The sequence below is a fragment of the Melitaea cinxia genome, chromosome 8 (genome assembly GCF_905220565.1).
Source record: "Melitaea cinxia chromosome 8, ilMelCinx1.1, whole genome shotgun sequence".
Lineage (NCBI taxonomy): Eukaryota > Metazoa > Arthropoda > Insecta > Lepidoptera > Nymphalidae > Melitaea > Melitaea cinxia.
Window position 1 is genome coordinate 7,204,994 of NC_059401.1, and position 21,581 is coordinate 7,226,574.

Sequence of the window (21,581 nt, forward strand, 5' to 3'; positions counted from 1 at the left end):
ACGGTAGGTAAATTCTAAAAATAGAAATACTATACGTTTTAATATTGCGTCACAAAATCGTATTAGCCAATAAAAACAAAGCTACCGCGTTGCGCCGGAGTCGACCAATGACGGCTCACCTGTAATCGACGGCGTCCCGCGTCCCTAGCTTTCAGTCGGTCAGTAATACCATAGCGGTACATGTGTAAACAAGGTCAAGGACGTTTAAATTATTATTCGCCGGAGTTTGAAGATGTTCTTGAGTACTTCGAGCGCGATCCCCGGCGGAGGACAAGGATGGCAGCAAGAGAATTCGATGTTAGCCAAAACTTCGTATGGAAGATATTACGTACACAAGGATTACACCCGTATCATTTTCGTAAGGCTCACGTAATAAACAACGCACCGGCAAGAATCGCCTTTTGCCAGTGGTTGTTAAATAATACAAACGACAACATACTCTGGACGGACGAGTCACTGTTTACTCAAGTGGGACTATACAAAGAGAAAACCATCACCAGGTTCGTTTCAGTGTGAACGTGTAGGGGCCGGTATTATTAACGACCAATTAATAGGGCCTATTTTTATTGAAGGTCATCTAACCGGCAACTCGTACTTAGAGATGTTAAGGAGAATAATATCTGAGTTAGTAGACGATGTGCCGTTAGCTTACTCGAGAGGTATGTACTACCAAGACGACGGCTGTCCCGCTCATTACGCGAGTGTAGTGCGTGCGTACCTGGACAATGAGTTTAGTGATAGGTGGATAGGTCGAGGAGGGCCTGTGTCTTGGCCACCTGGAAGTCTGGACTTAACGCCCTTGGATTTTTTCTTGTGGTCGGAAATAAAAAATTATACACGTCAATATGAAAGCTGTGATGATTTACGCATTGCGATAGTGGACGCTTTTGATGAAGTGAAAAGTGATAAAGACACATTAAGAAAATTAAAAGAATTGTATTAAACGTGTACGTTTGTGTATTGAACGCAGCGGACTCCATTTTGAGCAGTTGTTTCGATACAGAGAAGTGTAAATAGTGTAAATAAACTGTTAATACGTATGTAAGTTAATTATTCTGTAGATAGCTCCGATTTTTTAAATACGCCAGAAATTTATACCTACAGTCCGTTTATAAATTTATTTGTTCTGAAAAGAACAATCGTCGTTAATAATCGAAAAGAAGTTTAAATAAAATAGGTATTTCTGACGGTCCTAAGCCCGTGTAAAGTATGAAGGACTAACGAGTCTATCTACGTAAGTACTCGCTAGCTCGCGCCTATAGGTATACTTTTATCAACCGAAACGCGCACGGACGTGTTTCATTCATATAAAATAATGAATGAATGATCAGTGCCTTACTACTTTCCAAGTCGATCGAGTAAAAATGAATATTAAAATTGAAACTTTTTTTTAATCAACATTACAATTGATTTATCAATTTTTATAGGTACTATAGATGATTCCAAAGTAAAATATTTCGTTTCCAAAACGGTTATAAAATCACCGTGTATACTACAAATAAAACATCTTCATGTAAAATAAACGATTATAAAGAGTAAAGATTTGATTGTTTGTTTGTTAGCATTGAATAGGCTCCGAAACTACTGGACCGATTCAAAAAATTATTTCACCGTTGAGAAGCTACACTATCCTCGAGCGACATAGGTTATACTATATTTTCAAAAATATTAGAGATCCTTACTAAAACTCCAATAATGGAACCCAAGGGATAAAAATGTAACCTAAAAAATTCCTTACATTGCGTGCGCTGCAAAAACTAATGATAATAGAAATATATAATGTAGTAAGACTTTGTACAACACATCATTATTTACAATTATTGTATTTGCTCGCAAACGAAAAAAACTGACTTCAATTACATCGACAAGTAAATACAATATACGTAATATATACGCGTTATCAAAGGTTACTCAAAAAGTTGTTATCAGATCTCGATGAAATTTGAATGCGACCGCATGATAAACATGAGCTTTCTATTAAGTTAAAAATCATCAAAATCGGTCCACCCAGTCAAAAGTTCTGAAGTAACATACATAAAAAAATGCAGTCGAATTGAGAACCTCCTCCCTTTTTGGAAGTCGGTTAAAAAGTGTCGCGACAGCATATGTCTAACTATTACAATTATGTCACAATACGTATGGTGCAACGTTGTTGTGCCAAACAATGCCAGTCTATAATAAATGATTTAAAGTTAACATACATTTTGAGGAATTGATGATGTACACGGTGATGTTAACGAATCGGGAATAGGGAGCGTAGCACTAATGGCATCATAAGATGATAGCCTGTCATCTGCTAGATTGAATGATTTGTTGATGACTCTGAAAGGATGGATATTGTTAATTTTCAAAGTTGATAAATCTAAGCTTCATTTCACTACTATGACTAAGGTGAACCATATTTTGATTACTATGATTATTATGATAGAAGGATTCTTCTATTGTTCGCCAACACTTGAAAGTTAGTGGTATTGATATGATCTGAACAAATTACACTATTTTTTGTGGGCGTCCAGGTTAATCTGTGACTACAATTTTTTTTCCATGTATCCCTTAAATTTGGATTTTTAGAAAGCCTGCCAAATTTTTATATAAAACATTGTGGTCGAAGTTCACATTAAGTAATTATAGTAAAATGTATTAATACTCATAATATGTGTATTATATTTAATTTAATGCAATTTTGTTATATAACTATGTTTATTAAAAAAAGCTAGAAATATAATATTTTAAATAAATCAATATCTCAAAGATGTCTGTCTCCTCTTTTGCCTTTGCCGTTTTTATCGATAACCATCTACAAACAAACCGGTAACAACACTATCGCTCGGCGACAGTGACTTCTCGGAAATAGACTCCGATCAGTCGCTCGACCGATCCGCATATTATTACGTATGAAAGGTAACGCCATGTTTTAGTAAATTTGACATGGCAGATCTCTTTTCGCAGCAAAAAACAGATCAATTTGGAATTTTTTGAAGGACGTTGATTCAATCGCGCAACTAGATTTAGTCTAGTGATCAGTGCGGCTGCACTAGTTTTATTGTACGCATATGGCCATTTGGCCTTATACCTTGACAGAGGGGAACGCCTGTAAATGGCTACTCCCCTCCGTGTTGCTCTTTGCCTACGACTTACGAGTTAAAACTTCCGAGTAAATTTTAGTCCAGCAACTCGCTTAAAATAGTTAATACTCGCTTAATAATCGAGTATGAGTCGCTTCTCGCTTCACTATTATAGACCCTGAAGATACAGTACTTACTTTATATCTATTATCTATATCTATCTATAAGTAAAGTGTAAGTAAAGCTCAAATTGTAGTTTCTTATATTTTTTAATCGTTCAGTTTCGTTCAACTTCCAACAGATTTTTACTAAAAATTAACGTGTATCACAAAAGGGTTTTAACAGTTTGCATTAGCGTTGAAAAAATGATAATCTGTTTCAACTTTTTTAGATTATGATGTTCCTTAACAAAATCGTTTCGTACTGCCAGTATCTATCTACTTGTCAGCCATAGTAACTCGTCAACCAAAGTAGCCCATTCCTTTGTGAGTTCGAAACCCAGTTGTAAAGTTAATATTATTTAAAATTTAAATTTTATACATATTTGATTAACCTTAATTGTTGTAGATTACTATGTTGTGAATTTAAGAAGTAAATAATGGCGTTCTCGTCCTGTAACCTCAATCAAGCGGAAGTGACTAAAACTTGCTGATTGTAGTGGATTTATCCATTTTATCGAGTTTAATATTTAAGTGCTTACCTCGTATTTGTTTTAAAATTATATCCAAGTACTAATAACGGTATAATGGTAGAAAAAGGCGTCCCACAGCAATCAGCAGAAGACAGTTTGGAAAATGCCGAATGGTATTGGGGTGATATTACTCGGTAAGTCTAAACGAATTATTTTTTACTTAGCAAATAATAATTTCATCACTTATTATCCTTCCTTAAACATTCAGCTTGTCCGTTGATAAAGGATAATTGCTTAATAGATAAGATTAAAGATAGTTATCATCTGCAAACAGTGCATGGCAATTATAACACATAAAAAAATAACACTAAGAGTAATTCAATATATATGTCTACTTTATATATTAAAATGTTTAAAGATTTAGGTTTTTGTTTCTGTCATAATAATCATAAATAGAGTAATTTTAAAATAAACTTATTTCTGCTATAATTAATTTCACTAATCTGTGCCTTTTTAATTATTAATGCAATAAAATAATAACAATTGAATGCAGATGAATGATACAGATGCAGATTTCTATAGGCAATGTCATCACAATACACATTTTCCTTTGTTAAAAATTACTTAAAGTAATATTGGTAAGAGATTTAGAACTTTAGATTAAGAACCATCGAATTACCTAAGCTCAAAATTTGAACGTTTATTGGCATAATTTCATTATAAAAAGAAAAAAAAAAAATAACCCTAACCTATCTAACTTAAAAACGCAATTCTTAATCTAAAGCCTAGCTGTAATATTTGTTATAATTTAATAATTATACTTCTTCTACATGGAGAAAGATGTGTATGCCTAATATATTAATAATTAATTTCATACTTTTGAAACTATATTATTTTGTATATATTAATAGTATTATCATATGACATTACAGGGATGAAGCTAATGAAAAGCTTAGAGATACTTGTGATGGTACTTTTTTAGTTCGTAATGCTTCCAATAAAGACAGTGGCTACACATTAACAGTTAGAAAAGGGGGAACAAACAAGTTAATCAAGATATACAATCAAGATGGCCGTTATGGATTCCGTGAACCTTTCGAGTTTGTTTCTATTGTTGATCTTGTCGGGTTCTATAAAGAGTATTCGCTGGCACACTGTAATAGCAGCCTGGATATTAAACTTATGTACCCACTCTCCCGACATCAAGAAAATGATGGAGGGGAAAATATTAATGATGTAACTCTAGAGACACGATATAAAGATATTCATAAAGAATTTGTATTAAAAACTAGAGATTACGATGAGCGATCCGACAAATACATGAGGCTGCGTGAAGAAGTAAAATTTAAGAGACAAGCCTTAGATGCTTTTAAGGAAACTTTGAAAGCATGTGAGGAGCACCTAAAATTACAAGAAAAAATGCAATCGGAAGCACAACCACATGAAAAAAATGATGTTATTGAAAACAATAAACAGTTAATATTGAGAGTGAATAGTTTAAGACAAGCCCGAGCACAATTACACAATATTCTTAAAGAAACAGTTGAATCCAATTTGTTACTTGAAAGAGAAATAACAAAATTAAAATCAGAAATTATTCATCTTTACAAGATTAAAGACCGCTATAAAGTGTAAGTATTAAAATATATATATATATATATTTTTTTTTTTTTTAATATTTGGCATTCATGTTCTACAATCAAAATGAGAACAATTAGTGATAATAATAACTTATAACAACTTCATTTTGCTATTGCAAGTACTAAGTTATATTACATATTATTTTGTATTAGATTAATATAAATTTTAATATTTACAACTGATGATGAAATCAAGAACTTTACAGTTCTGTTATTTTGTTGATGAAAAGATGAAATAAAAAAATCTTCATTCAAGCTAGTTTCAAAAGAACTTTTAAATCATTATTTAACAAATTTTAACTATTTTGATTTTAACTACATAATTATTATTATTTTTAGAATATAATAGAATGGCCTCACTTCCCTTTGTCCTACTTTAGTAATCTAGAAATCTAGAATATAATTAAATTTACTTGTAACTTATATTCAAATAACATTTTTTAATTCCAATTTTGTAGGTATATTATGCATGAAAACAAATTTGTATTAATTATGTAAAATAAATAATCTATTTAATTGTAATTTTTTACTAATTGTATTCTAACAAATTTTTCTCTATGATAGATGGTTACAACGAAGAGGTAAAACTGAGGAATACCTACAAGCTTTAGAGGATGATAATATACATAAATTGGAAGAATTATATGCTCATCGTGAAATGATAACGTGGATGGTAGAGAATTGTACCCGTGATATGGCAGAGAAAATGCTAGAAGGAAAACCTCAAGGCACATTTTTAATAAGGCCTAATTCCACTGGTCAACTTGCTCTGTCCATTTGTTGTAATAATCAAGTGTATCATTGTATTATTTTTAAGACTGAAAGAGGTTATGGATTTGCGGAACCCTATAATATCTACAAGTAAGTCACCATCAGTATATTATCTTTTTAATGTTCTAATAATGCTAGAATTAATGTAGTAATTAGATAAATAACTTTGTATGTAAAAATTCTATTCTTTTTTTTTTCAGAACTTTAAATGAGCTTGTTTTACACTACGCCGTTAATTCATTAGAAGAACACAATGAAAATTTAAGGACTGCATTAAAATACCCAATCAATTCACATTTAGTGTCAAAGCCTGATAAAAAAATTCACGAAACACAGACAGATATGAGATTACATCAGGAGTCTCAGCACGAAGCACATCTCCGGTCACATCAGCCTCGACAAAGAAAACATCGACACCCACATCCATAACATCGTATCGTCATAGATGTTGGCCTTAAACTTCCCTAGTCATATTTTGAAAGACGACTAGTGCGATTGATTGTCAGTGATCAAAGTATTGACAAAAATCAAAGCCACTTTTTCTGGTGAAGCCCAATCCAAGCCGTATATTAAATAGTTTATATAGCTTGATAGCGATATGGAGGTTTCTTATAAGATAGATGCATATCTTGCATCTTTTGCAATATGTGATATTTCTTATAATAATAGCTTCTTATGTGATAATATTAGTGGACTGTTTGGTTAAACTTTCTCATAGTGTTTGTTGTAAAAAAAAGGTAATTGTGGTAAACAACATTGTGTACAGTTCTTCCATGACATGAAAAAAGGGTAAGAAACACATCTTGTTTATATGATTATACTGAGTGTGAAAGTGTGGGTCAAATGTACAAAATATTATTTATAAGATTTAAGTTTCTTGATTTATACTGTGAATACTGTGGTAACACACATTTGAATAGATTTACATATTTATACTGTCTCATATGTTTGAATATTTTAAATTATTCAATTATCCTTACATACTTTGCCATTTGGAGCAATTTATTTAAGTATACAATATTACATACAACACGTGAAACTTATTAAAACTTGTACATTTTTGTGCAATATCTCAGATCTTTAAAATCTTTTAAATTTCTCTACTGTCAGTTACATTACATTTTTGTTGCTGGATTCATGGATGGTCTAAATGTTATAAAAATAAGATCTGCTAATCAATAAGGATTTATTTAGTTAACTAAATAAAAAGACATAAACTCCACTTTTATAATATTTTTTCTAGGAAGTACCAAATAATATAGATCCATTTTGATGAAAATATATATAAAAAAATCACTTTATGTAAATTTTATCACACCAAAAGCTGTTGAGCGTAAATGGTGTTTATTTTTAGTAAACGATTTTCTAATTGCTTAATTAATGTTTTTTTTTCTGTATAGGAGATGTATAAGTTTTTATTGAATAGTAGCTGATATAATATGCACATGATGGATTTTATTTATTTTTATTTATTATGTAGTAAGTATAGATATTCAAAAACTTAATGTATAAATGAAATATTATATATAAATATATATATTATGTCAATATAAACCTTCATACGAAGGAGTGAATATTAAACATGAGCAATATTAAATTTGATGATGGCCAGAGAACCAAATCTATGTTTTTAAAAATAATTTACTATCATCTATCATAATAATTTACATGTATGTAAGACAATTTTAATCAGGTATTATGTGTTATGTATTATTAGTATGTAATCTTTATTAGACACGAATCAAAAAGATGCTTTAGCTGCTCTATTGTGCAATACCAAAAACTTTCATCATAACATTTTTTATAAAATTTTAAATGAATTGTGTTGTGTAAAAGACAGTCATTTAAAATTATTGATTTGGTTTAGTCATGATTACTGAGACAGTCAAGTTTTCACCAAAAAAATATTTTGCATTGATGCAATCAATCTTCAAATACCTTTTGTTCAATAATCTGAAAATTAATGCTTAGTACAATTATTTGAAACAATTTGATCCTATAATAAAAAATACAGTTATTATTCTTTTTAAGAAATAGTATAGATTCATTATCAACTGAAATGGTAACTTTTTAATCACTGATAACTGTTAAAATGACTTCGCTATTAAAATAAAAAGACAGAAATGTTATCGCAACACATGCTATAATTTAAAAAAAAAATGCTTTTGATATTGAACCTATTTTTGTCCCTAAAATATGGACGCGGAGCATGAAGAATTTGGTACATTGACCCCTCATCTTTTGTCTTTGTCGCTCGCGTATAAAAATATAGCCGTTGCGCTCACACAGGTGTAGTGACAGCCCTGTTCACAGATTGTAAACCTTTTTACTTTTATTTTTTTTACCAAATACATGTCACAAGATTCATCGTTTTTCATTTTTAATTTAACTCAAAAGTTATATTAAATGCGAATGTGTGGTTATTGGCGTCTTTTTTCACACAGCAACAGATCTGTTTTTTTTTTCATACACAAAGTATAGCCACCAAAGTGTACAATAATATATATATATATATATATATATATATATATATATATATATATATATATATTCATATGTGTTCTTTTCTATGATTAAACAAAAAATATTTTATTCTGTGACTAGACCGATCTACGGACAGACCGCGTAGATTTAGTGTAGTGTGCAAAAAACGAGTTCTAAGACATCCCAAATTCTAAACTACCGATTTTTTAAAGCTTCGTACTTTATATAAAAATTTTGAGAACCACTGGTAGTAGGCAAAAAGGTCATTGTACGAAATTCTTCGTGCTCCGCGTCCGTACTATAACATCTTTACGATAAACAAAGGCTGTGCTATCGTTTATGAGAACCAATTATATATTATAATTATAGTACAGTTTATACCTATATTTCATGTCCTTTTGTCAAGCAAAATTAAATTTTGTGCAATGCTTTGTAAATTTATTACGATCAATTAAATTGCTATTTATTAACTAAGGTAAAAGAAAAGTTTTTAAACATTGATTTTAATTATTATAAGTATACTGTACATTTGTGTTTCTATGTGCGATATTAAAACCTAAAAGACTAGCAATATCAATTTTTAAGAAAACATTTTTTGTATATTATAACTAGGTATACATAAAATATTATAATCCACCTTTTGGGCTCAGCTGCAGTCGAGTAAATACAATATTTTTAGGGGCGCAAGTTATTTGTTAATATAATTTCTCATTTGTTATCGATGGCCAGCAGTAATAGTTATGGTTATTAACTAATTCAGCTCTTACATATTGATTTCGATGTTTTACTTCTTGTCTATCATAATGTTTAAAAACAATTTACTGTTTTTAAACTTTTTAACGCCAAAGGAATACTGCGGCAACTCTATATAAGTTGCCAAGTAACCCTATTTGGCAGCAAGATTTGCTCGATTTTCAATAGCATGTCTACTAGGCGTTATGTAAATTTTGAAATATTTATGTATAATTTTTCCATAAAACAGTTAATTCATTTGTCGAAGGTTTTGTTTTATGTTACTTAAAGTATTTACTAATGAACGGAGTCCACGATTGGCTTCTGACGGATATACCAATTAATTTATATATATGTCCAGGGTATTTATTCATGTACACTGCAGTTAATTATATATAGTCTTGTTAACTGGGTCAGTATAAGAAATTCGAAATACAATGTATTTTTTAAATATTTTTTTGTGTAATTAATTTTTGATCAGTTATAAGTAAAAGGTAATAATTTATATAGTCTAAGATACGAACTAGACGCGATTTTCACCCATCTGCTTAATGTATAATTATTTTCATTAGTATGTTAAAAATAAATCGCGAATAAGTAACAATAATTATAATATATTATAATAATGAGTAGGTATGCTGGAAAATTCCTGGCCTGGCTATATTATATTCGACAACCATCATTCAAACCAGACTTGTAACAGCGCTCATTTTGATGAAAGATTCATGTGGTGATAACATGTGAGTGAAAGTAACTAGAAAAATATTAATTAATATACCTGTTTATACCGACCACCCAGTAGTTATGCCAGAAAAATGATACACAACCCAATGTTTGCATTTTCTACAGGCTTGATGACTAAACTCGTAGGTGTGTTTTAAATATTTTTTTTTTTGTTTTAATTTTTAATTAATTACAGCCTGGCCGGGATTTTCAGCTAACCCTTTCGCAATTATTTTTCTAATATAATAAAATACAAATGCTTGTTTCATAAAACAACTTTGGTTTATTTAATATGGTTTCCAGTTTACTCATATTGTCCCAGTTAAAAAATAATAAAGATAAAAATATTTGTTACATTAAAATTGCGACTTGATATGTAATATTGTGATGATAATTGGTTTATTGAGTTCTAAAAAAAACATTTTATCGAATATTGTTTGAGGTACACATATCTATCTTCTTCCTTAAACAGATTTCATTTAAATAAATTGAATGTTTTCTATGAACTTCAAAGTGAAAATAAATCGTGCTCTAAAAATATGTAAAAAATTCATAATGTAAACAGCTTTCTTGACAAATACTTAGTTAATTTAAGAAAAAAAAACTTATATTAATTGTTTCTTATATAAATACTGAAGAATGTTGCTTTAAATTGTCACATATTATATAGAGTTAAAAATAAGTTACAGATTATTTAAGTGAGATTAATAAATTGGAGTTATTTTTGTATTTACGTCTATAGGTATTATTAGATTTTGTATGTACTACTTATTATTTTGGTAATATGTATCATGTCGATTCAATTGTGTAGTGTTAAATAACCAAAATGATCTCAATGATAAATTTAGTTAAAAAAATAGAAATGCCAATAAAGTAAAAATATTTTATAGATATTGAAAACCCAATTCTTGTACTGTGTAATTATGATGTAAAACTCACGTATGAAACTAAAATGTCGTCATTTTTATAATATTGTAAGTTGAAATATGTTGAATAAACTATTTATCTGTAAGTTTCTAAATAATTTCTTTTATTTATTTTTCAACAGACAACCGTTTAATAGTTTTAAATAAATTATTACGAATCTATTAAATATTGGATCAAGTAATTAGTAGGTAGATAACATTGAGTTATTATTATTATACTTTAGTAATAATAGTTCAATGGTAGATAATAGGTTTTTAGACTGTAGTAATTATATTATGCTTTTGTTAGCCTTTTTTTAAAGCCGTTAAATAAGACCATAATTTTAGAATAATAACGTATTGGATGAATCATCTTTCATCATTTATCTAAAAGGGAAGCAACCATGTTACGCGTCACTTGGCCGTATGATAAATTATTTTATTATTTGTTAATTAAACAAAAAAATTTGGTTGGTGACCAGGGACGCGATTCTGTTACTTTAATGCTCCACTGGCCAGCGTCTAATATCCGAATTTTTATTAAAGACTTTTTTTACTTTCATTTGAATTATCCTTTATGTTAGTGGTAAGTAACAAATTTAAGTATAATTATTTTTTAGTTTAAAACGAATATAATAATAATTTGTAGCCTACTCGAATAAAGTAATTTTTTGATTTTATTAAACCTGCCGGAAACAACTATTATCAGGTTACCCTTCTATTCTTCCTCTAGCGCAGTTTTGAGCTCGACGATGCTTGATGGAGCCGTATCTCTAGCTCGCACCCTCCGTTTGAGCTCGTCCCATAAATGCTCAATGCAGTTTAGATCAGGAGTGAGGGCTGGCCACATCATCGATCAACAAAAGAAGCTCGGTCTTCCCTTCATATGATATTCCAGCCCACATTATGACTGAACCACCGCCATATGATACTGTTTCAGCGAAACAGCATTGCGAGAACCGTTCCCCTGGACGCCTGTATACTCGGTCTCTTTTGTCGTTGCCATGGAGACACATTCTGCTCTCGTCAGTGAACAGAATGGAGCTCCATTGCTCAATAGTCCAATTGAGGTGTTCACGAGCAAATTGAAGTCGGGCTTGACGGTGAGCTGCGGTCAGTTTCAGGCCTCTGGCTGGCCGTTTAGGAGTTAAATTGGCTTTCTTCAGGCGTCTTCTAATTGTCCACTGCCTGACAGCCACTCCTCGAACCCTCCTGAGCTCCTGTTGCACATCAACGCTCGTGAGATGACGATTTCTCAACGAAGTTGAGACAATGAAGCGGTCGTCTGTCTCAGATGTGTTCCGGAGTCTATTAGTTTGTGGTCTCCGAACGAAGTCACCAGTCTCTTAAACCTTCTGTATACTCGTGAAACAGCTGATTGGCTCGTGTTAAGTTCACGAGCGACTTGCCGTTGATTATGGCCCGCTTGCAACAAAGCTATAACTTGGGCCGCTGCTTCTGAGGTAGTGTCCATTGGATCGCGATTTAAATACTGGGAGCTTAAGGATATATGTACCTGTCAACGTCTGACGAGTGATTGATAAGAATTTTTTTTTTTTTCGAAATGACTGTTACTGTTGGCCCTACTGGCCTTTACAGCGTCACCGGTGAGAGGGGCCGGGTACTGAAGACACCGGCCGCGAAGGAAGATGTGGGCCCTTTTCGGCGGGCACGGGGGTGACGTTCGTCCTAAGGGTGTCTCCTAGCGAGATCACACCTCGGCTTAGAACGTCGTCGGGATGGAGGAGGCGCTATGCGGAGCGCTGCGGCGAGTTGTGGACGGTCGATGCGCCTAAGCGTATCCGAGCCGTCCTAACGCGGGGAACCTCGTCTTCGCCGGCGAAGGCGGTGCGTGTGTGTTTTGTGCGTGGGTGTGTTACCTACGAGAGGGGCGTTAGCTGCGGTTATCCTATCGTCGGGATCTGTCAAGACGTGTTTAGGACGTCTAAGTCTCGTCTGTACGTTTCCTCTACCTAAGTAGGAGCAGGCCTCTGCTACAAGAGGGTTGGGGTGTCGGATTGCATGATAAGAAATATGGGTCACGTGAGGTTTTATACATGATTTAGTGTCGCAACTCGTGGGTACCGCAACGAGTAATTTCTGTAACGCTCATTTATGACCGTATTTATTTATTTATTTAAAAAGTATTGTCATTGTTTATTTGAAAATTGCTGTATTTATGAAAAAAAATACGTCTTTTGAATAAAAAAAAGAACTTATATAACATATATAACATATTATACGGCTTGAGTCGATTCAGTTGCACGCGAGTGTATATGGGCATATTTACTTTCTTAAAAAATTGATGAATCTGCGATGTTTTGTTATTTTATTCAGCAAATTAAGTGTATTTCAGCAATTATGTAAAAATTGTATTTATAAATGTGTGTGTTTGTGTAATTATTTTGTCCATCTCAGCATCCTCATCTCCTTGACGTTAGAATCTTGAGTATTCCGAGATAGCGCTGGCCAGCACTTGCTTACAAGTAAAGAGGACAAATCGACCCAATCGTATAGGACAAAGGTCCCCAAACTTATTTAGTCTACTGTCTTTGAGAATTAATATTAAATTATTTTTAGTGCCCCCATTTCTAACACCTACTTAAACCATTATAACTTCAAGTTAAATTAATTATTGCGAGCTATATAATAATAATAATAATAATAAAGCCCTTTATTCTGGGATTAAAGATGTTGTACGCGTTTGCATCATTTATAACTTATATAAAGTCTCTAATCACAATATGCCTCTTAGCATAGGCCTCCTCTAATAAAGCTGCACTGTGGTTTGTCCTGAGTTATCCGTCTCTGCCTTGAGACAGCTGTCATTTTGAGGTCATCCTCCCATCTTATGCACTGCCTTCCACGGCTTCTCTCGGGTACCACTCTGAAACTGCCTTACACCATTTTCCTTTTTTGTCGCGCAACATATGTCCAGTCTACCTCCACTTTCGTTGGCCGATGCGTAGTAGGATATCAGTTAGCTTAGGTTTCATCCTGATGTCGGTATTTCTGACTCTACCTTGAAATTTTGTCCCTACTATTCTGCGCTCCATTGCTCTTTAACATTTGGCAAGTTTTTCTCTTAGAAATTTGATGAGTGCCCATGTTTCACAAATGATAATTAAAGAAAGGATGGATGTGTTGAAAGTTTTTCTTTTCAATGCCATGCCCAGGCCCTGTGACTTCGTGATTTCCTTAAGTGACCAGAACTTCTTCCAACCGTTGGCGATCCTTGTATTTATTTCCTTTGCTATTAGGTCTTTTAGAGAGATAATCTGGCCTAGGTAGGTATATTCATCAACAAATTCTAGGATCGCTTCGTTCACGGCTATGTTCGCTGAATTAGTATTACTTTGGTCTTAGTAAGATTCATTATCAGTCCAACTTTCTCACTTTCCCTTTTAAGGCTTTGTATCATTTGCTCTAGGCTTTCTCGCTTCTCCTTAAAAAGAACTAAGTCATCCGCAAATCTGAGATGGTTCAGCCTAGATCCGTTTATATTTAGACCAAAGCCTCTGGATCAGCTCACGGAAGATGTTTTCGAGCACTGCTGAGAACAGTTTTGGTGATAAAGGATCTCCTTGTCTGACGCCTCTTCTAATTGAGATTTTTTTTCCACTGTTTCGAGCTGTATGCTGGCCTGACTGTGCGCATAGATATTCTTAATGATGTAGTGTAGATAGCGGGTATCCATTGGCGTTCTAGTGTGTCCTATATGTAGTTGTGGCTCAAGCTGTCAAAGGCTTTGATACAATCAATAAAAGCTATATAGATATTCTTTTTTTATTCGCGGTATATTTTTATCCCTATCCTTATTTTTTTCCCCTGATCTGCATAGAATTGGGTAAAGAATTGGATAGCTAATTTTAATATAGTCTATCTCATTTTTGTATGATCCATCAGGAGACATCCAGGTCCATTTATTGTTTGATTTTTCCTTAAATATGGAATTAAATATTATAAGTTGTGTTCCATTAAAAATTCAACCAGTCTTTGTCCGTTCCGATTTCTTTTCCCGTGATCACACGTCCCCAGTACGTATTCGTCGAGGTTTAGTCTTGCCCCTGCCCCCTTGTGCATTAAGATCACCCATTAAGATAATGTGGTTCTGCACATAATCACGTATTTTTATAGATAGGTCTTCTTAAAATAGATCTAATGTAGATTGTACTGCTTGTTCAGTAGACGCGTAGACTTGTATTATCGACCACGGCTTTTTATACTTTGGTAGTTTCACATAGTACTGCTACTCTATCAGAAATTCCTATTATTTCTTGGATATAGTTTCAGGTAACATTTAATAAGGAAGCCAACTCTATACTGCCCAGTATATTCCTTTATTTTTTCTTCTTGTCACCGCATTTCGCTTATACCTAAAATATCGAACTTTTATTGTTTAGTGCATTTTCAAGCTCCAGTAAGGTTTCATGTGCAGGTGTCATATGTTTTGCATCTTTTTATTAGAAAGGTAGTCTAAATCTTCCGCGGGGACCAGTCGTGGTGGGAGATGTTTTATTTTTTGTGATTTGTATAGTTGTCTTAGATGTCTGATTTTCGGTGATAATGTCCACCATGCCCAACACAAACAAAGTTGGATACATAAGAGGATAAAAAAACATGCAAGCGATTTCTCTTTTTAGTAGGCAGCGTTGCCACAGCATTAAATCCACGTTCACGCAAATATGACGATGGGAATGCTATCAAGAATCGTTGAATGATTGACCACAATCCAGGGGACAGTTGCGGCATCGGTTTTTGTAGCCAAAATTCTTGGTAGCCTTTTTTGAACTTGATTTTTATTTCCTCGTCCGCTGTCAATTCTATAAGTTCTCCTTCCAGCTGGGGTGATATTGCTATGTTGACGTTTGAAAACGGATCCAACACCCAGTTTGGTATTTCCAAGTTCAAAATGTCCTAGTATCGTTCGGTGAATCCGTGAGGGCTACACCTTCGTCATTTTATAAAAGCTGAAAGTTTCTCAGCGCATGCTTTCAACACAAGTTGAACCAATGGCCAAATATGAAGTTCAACTCATGTTTACTACATGGCAGATACCAGATATCAAAGGCGTATAAAATGACAACTAACTTACGCCATTTCTTAAGCGTAGTTTTTAATATTCTGTTCGAAATAATTATTTATTACGTTAACCAGAGCCACAATCTTTTGTAATTTAACTTTCGTCATAGTATAAAACTGAACTTTATCCGTGTCACTTGGGTCACCTTTTAGAAGATTTTTCTCCAGTAGCTGGTCAATTTCGATTGCTCCAATCCCGACCTAAACAAACATTTAGGTTGGCCGTGGGTGCGAAGTAATTGTATACGCCTTTGATATTGATACTTGGTATCTGCCAAAGTAACCATGAGTTAAACTTCATATTTGGCCATGGCTTCTATCGGTATTGGGAGCATTCACTGAGAAACTTTCAGCTTTCATGAAATGACGATTGTCTGGCCCTCCTGGGCTCTCTGTCTATATTAAAGCGTGTTATGGCCAGGCTTGCCAGAAAGTTTTGATTCAAGTCGCCCCATCTATGATCGAAAGTCGCAAAATATTCTTAGCAGTCGCCCAATGAAAGTTTGAATATGTCGGATTCGGCCCAGACATCAGAAGGAAAACTCAGATAAGGTATTATACAAATTTATTGCAGTCGAACAATCGGTTATCTTAAATCTAGAAATACAGAAATGAAATATAATAAATTAAACAATTACAAAATATGACAGTGAGGGCGGTCACATAGGGCTGTACTGACTGTCAGAGACAGGGTTCCACGCACCCACCGCAATAAGGACAGTACTAATTATACAACGTTCCAACGTCCAATAACTGTGCAGTACTGACTGTCGAGAGACAGTGGTCCGTGCACCAAGACGCATCCGTTTGAAATGCGTGTCGACTCAAAAGCGCGGCTCCTTATAAAGGCGATTGCTTGGCGGGGAGAACAGTTACAATATTGTACTGTCGATAATGATGCGTCCGGTGCACGTTCCACTAGCGCCATCTAGCCGCCGTCTCTCAAAACTGTTAAATAAGGTGGCTGCCGTCACGGCCATTCTGATAAATCAGTCGTCCTCGAGTGTATTCATTAATCTAAAAAGATAAGAACTCATTAATTTCCATCGTCATCATCATTACATATCAATATGGCAAGTATGACTGGTCTAGGTTTACAATAGGAAAACCCCTACAGTTCAAACATGCTGGTCTAAATCGTCACCCACTAGAGCAGGTGAGATTCCTGCAGCGCATCACTGATCATCGCCATAGCAAGTTAACAGGCTGGTCTAAATCGTCACCCACTAAAGCAGGTGAGATTCCTTCAGCGCATCACAGATCATTACCATAGCAAATTAAATAGGCTGGTCTAAATCGTCACCCACTGAAGCAGGTGAGATTCCTTCAGCGCATCACAGATCATCTCCCACAATAGCAGAAGAGACTATTTTAATTGATCACTCTAAAGATTCTATTACAGCTTCGGAATTATCTACACTTAATGTTCTAGAGCTAAGAGATAAAGTTTCCTCAGAATCATTTGCGCTTAAGGTGCGAGAGCTTACAGAAAGTGTTTCCTCTGAATCATCCGCAGTCAATGTTCGAGAGCTTACAGTAAGGGTTTCTTCAGAATCTGAGGTAACATTACTATTGCTTACAGACACAACAGGTATGTTGAACTCATTATCTGCCGTCACGGTTCGTTCATCATCATCATCACTATAATTTTCGTAAATTTGTAAATAACCTTCTTGCCCTTTAGGTACTTCCCTTAAATTTTCATGGGCAACTTTATAAATTCTGTTAGAACCGTTTATATGTCTAAGTTCATAACGGTCATTATCTAATACAGTGATTATTTTATAAGGTCCCTTAAATTTATTGTCCAACTTAGTTTGATGTCTTTCTTCGCATTTTACAAAAACAAATTGACCTACTGCAAAAGGTTGAATCCGAGCTTTTCTTTTATTAAATCGTATAGTGTCAGCATTAGCCACTTTTTGAATATTTTCTGATGCAGATGAACGAGCCGTTTCAACATTAATTACAGTGGGTTCAGAAGAACTAGGAGCTATCTTAGCTAGATTAAGTGAGGAACCTTGAATGCCAAACTTCAGTTCTATAGGCGTAAAACCTGTGGTCCTGGAACGTGTACTATTAAGAGCAAGCTGAATCTCTCCTAGTTCATCCTTCCAAGCTTTATTAGTATTACATTCGACAATAGTAAAAATGTTCTTTAAAGTTTGCATGACCCTCTCAACCTGCCCGTTGGCTCTACTAGAACCAGTTGCTATTAAATGGAGCTCTATTCTATTATCGTTACAAAAGTTTTTAAACTCGTTGCAGTCATAACAACGTCCTCTATCTGCGATAATGCGCTTCGGAGCACCAAATAAGTTTACAGCATTTTTAATTGCTCTTACAGCGTATGAAGAACTTAAGGCCGGAGTATATTCAAGTAATACAAACTTTGTAAAGGCGTCTATTAAAACTGAGCAATATTCTTTTCTATCACTTTTTCCTGAAAGTTTTCCTGTTAGATCTAAATGAATTGTATGCCAAGGCACTGGATGTTTGGGGATTGGATGCAACTGCATTTGCTGTGCACCTGAAGGGCCTTTAGAAGTTTTACATACCACACAGCTATTAATAAACTTTTTTACAAATTTAGCCATATCAGGAAACCAATAAAATTCGTAAAGTTTGTCTAGTCTTGTCAAAACCTAAATGTTTTATTTCATTATGGACATGACTAATGACGGACCAAACCAAAGAACGGGGCACAATAGGAAGCCAACTAGAAACTCCTCTACGTTCTATCTTTCTATACAGTATTCCTTGTCTTATATCATACGTATGCAATATCTCTTCAGGTAGTTGATTATTACGGACTTTTGATATTATTTCAGAAAGTTCCAAATCGCGTTCTTGTTCTACAATTAACCAACCTTTATCTAACTCAAGAAAATTTACCTTACGGGGTTCAGAATAATTAGTGTTTGCTAGATTTCGAGACAAGTAATCTGCATGGGCCATCTTGCGACCTTCTTTGTACACGATATCAAAATCGTAAGCCTGCAATATAGCCCACCAACGGTGAACCCTTGGAGTTAAATCACGCTTTGAGTGAGAAGCTTTAAGGGAGTTACAATCAGTGAATACAGTGAATTTTCGTCCATGTAAGTAATGACGAAAATGTTCGATTGCTTTTACTACTGCAAGGGTCTCTAACTCATAAGAGTGATAACGTGTCTCTGCATCTATGGTCTTCCTACTATAATAGGCTACTACATGAGGGGCATCATTATATTTTTGGATAAGAATTGCCCCATATCCCTCACTACTTGCATCGGTATGGAGTTCAATGGGCAGAGCAGGGTCAAAAACTTTTAAAACCGGTTCGGACGTTAAAATGTGGATAATTTTTTTGTGTATTTGGTCATGCTCTGGGGTCCACTTAACATTACCTTTTCCTTTGGTTAGGGGATACAAGGGCCGAATTATTTGGGAAAAGTTAGGAATAAACTGCCTAAAATACGTTGCCAGCCCTATGAGCTGCCTAACTTGAGTAACAGTTTTTGGAGTGGGGACATTAACTAAGGCTTGAATTTTTTTTGGATTCGGTCTAATTTCCCCAGCTGAAACTATATACCCAAGGTATTCGGTTTGAACTTTTAGAAATGAACACTTCTTTAAATTAAATGAGAACCCTGCATTGGACAGCGTTTTAAGTAATTTGTCTAAGCGGTTAAGCCCCTCATCAATATCCTTTGAAATTGAAAGTACATCATCCATAAAAACTAAAATCTTTTCATCATTCATGGGCTTTAAGGCAGTATTAATAGCCTTTTGAAAAATGGAAGGGGCATTGCGTAATCCAAAGGGCATAGCCAAATATTCAAACTGCCCTTTTGGGGTTACAAATGCAGTTTTTTCTATGGACTTTTCATGTACAAGTAGTTGGTGAAAACCAGATGCCATATCAATACTACTGAAATAATGAGCGCCATTAAGCTTGTAGATTTGTTCACTAATCAGAGGCAAAGGGTAATTTAGGAGTTAAACAATATATTTATTTATAGATTAACACTCGAACAATATAGATATCCGATATCCACAATTTTATTTGTTACAAAATCAAATTACGTTTTTCTCGCTAGCCCTTGTCAAAATTCTCCATCATGCGCTCTGTGCTCTTTCTAGAGCGTTCTCTTAGAAATGACAAAATGAATTTAAAAATTGTGAGAGAAATAAGTAATGTCAAATACGCAGTATACTACGGGTATCGTGCGGATATGCTTGTTTATTAAATATATATAAAAAATAATATTTTATAAATTAAATAATAAAAGTTAATATATGTGAAATACAAATAAATATAATATACATAAACAAATAATAAATGCCAGATAGCCTACAGTAATGAATTGGTTGAGTATTATTATTCAATTCCCTATAGTCAACACACATGCGTGTTCCACCGTTCTTTTTATCTACAAGAATGATAGGGCTCGCAAATGGGGATGAACTTTCTCTAATAATATTCGCCGCCAACAATTGCTCAATCGTCTCATCAACTACCTTAGACTCCTGAGGGGATAACCTATATGGTCTCCTATGTACTACTTTATGGGGATCTATCAAATCAATTTTCAACTGCCCGGTTTTAATTCTAGTTGTGGGAAAATTTTCAATAAAATTATCAGCATATTGCGTTAATATGTCAAAAAGTTTTACTCTATCAGATCCCGTCAGGTCGGTATTAATTGAATTAATGTCAAATATGGGTTTGGTTTTGGTACACACATTAGACTCCCTACATCGCTTAAATATTAAGCCGGTCTCGAAAATTTCAACTAAAATATCATCACGCTCAAGTATATCTCTACCTAATAAAATAGCGTCTCGTAGGCAATCATCCGGGACTACATGAAGAGTGACGCGAATCTCGACGCTCTGAATATTTATGTCACAAACGATTTGCTCTGTGCTACTAATGATACTCTTTCCAATACCAGTCATGTTGATAAGGTCATACAATCTTTCGCCGATAACAAGGTGTGAAAAGCTTTTCTTAATTAAACTGCACTCAGAACCGGAATCGAAAATAAAAGAAAATTTCATACCACTACAGTCCATAATACCTCGAACAATCTTCGAGCACGCGTTGACTTCTTTGCTTCCAGTAGCGACTTGTTCCTTCTTCGTATTGTCAATCCTTTTTGGGCAGGTGGAGACGACGTGGCCTGGCTCCCCGCAGACGTAGCAGGTAGGGTGTGGCTTCTGGTTGACACGTTTATCTTGTGGTTTGTTTCTGTCACGGCAATCAGCTCCACGATGCCCAATCCTGCCACATATGTTGCAGCTGCCTCGAAAGCTGAACGTGGCGCGAGGGCGTTTGACATCAGGGTCATTTAACTCTGACAATTCGGACTTTCTTTTCAAGGAAATACCCCGTAGTACTCGAAATAGTTGGGATTTATCATTTACAACAGTCGAGTTCAGTTCACGACGTATTTGAACATCGCACTGAGATAATACGGAAATGGCAAAGCCCGTCACAACCTTTTCAGATAAACTTGCATCCGGGATGTTTTCAATTAATTGCCAAAGTCGTAAACATGCT

The 21,581-nt window shown here is 34.3% G+C and overlaps 2 protein-coding genes across 2 annotated transcripts; one reads left to right on the forward strand and one right to left on the reverse strand.

The window, feature by feature from the left end:
• Positions 1 to 3,641: 3,641 nt before the first annotated feature.
• Positions 3,642 to 6,536, forward strand: LOC123655842 (phosphatidylinositol 3-kinase regulatory subunit gamma). Its single transcript, XM_045591595.1, has 4 exons — positions 3,642 to 3,890; positions 4,629 to 5,327; positions 5,901 to 6,197; positions 6,308 to 6,536. Exons 1-4 carry the CDS (start codon positions 3,811 to 3,813, stop codon positions 6,534 to 6,536), a joined length of 1,305 nt encoding a protein of 434 aa, XP_045447551.1. The 5' UTR covers positions 3,642 to 3,810.
• A 10,045-nt stretch (positions 6,537 to 16,581) lies between these two features.
• On the reverse strand, positions 16,582 to 21,581 carry LOC123655744. Its single transcript, XM_045591497.1, has 2 exons — positions 21,100 to 21,581; positions 16,582 to 17,050 (listed from the first exon to the last, which is right to left on the reverse strand). The coding sequence occupies exons 1-2, from the start codon at positions 21,367 to 21,369 to the stop codon at positions 16,985 to 16,987; spliced, it is 336 nt and encodes a 111-aa protein (XP_045447453.1). The 5' UTR covers positions 21,370 to 21,581; the 3' UTR covers positions 16,582 to 16,984.

Coding starts and splice junctions, on each gene's coding strand:
- LOC123655842 (XM_045591595.1), top strand. CDS start 3,811: ATGGTAGAAAAAGGCGTCCCACAGCAATCAGCAGAAGACAGTTTGGAA. Junction 3,891..4,628: donor TATTGGGGTGATATTACTCG/GTAAGTCTAAAC, acceptor ATGACATTACAG/GGATGAAGCTAATGAAAAGC. Junction 6,198..6,307: donor GAACCCTATAATATCTACAA/GTAAGTCACCAT, acceptor TTTTTTTTTCAG/AACTTTAAATGAGCTTGTTT.
- LOC123655744 (XM_045591497.1), bottom strand. CDS start 21,369: ATGACCCTGATGTCAAACGCCCTCGCGCCACGTTCAGCTTTCGAGGCA. Junction 17,051..21,099: donor GTGCTCGAAGATTGTTCGAG/GTATTATGGACT, acceptor TTATCTTTTTAG/ATTAATGAATACACTCGAGG.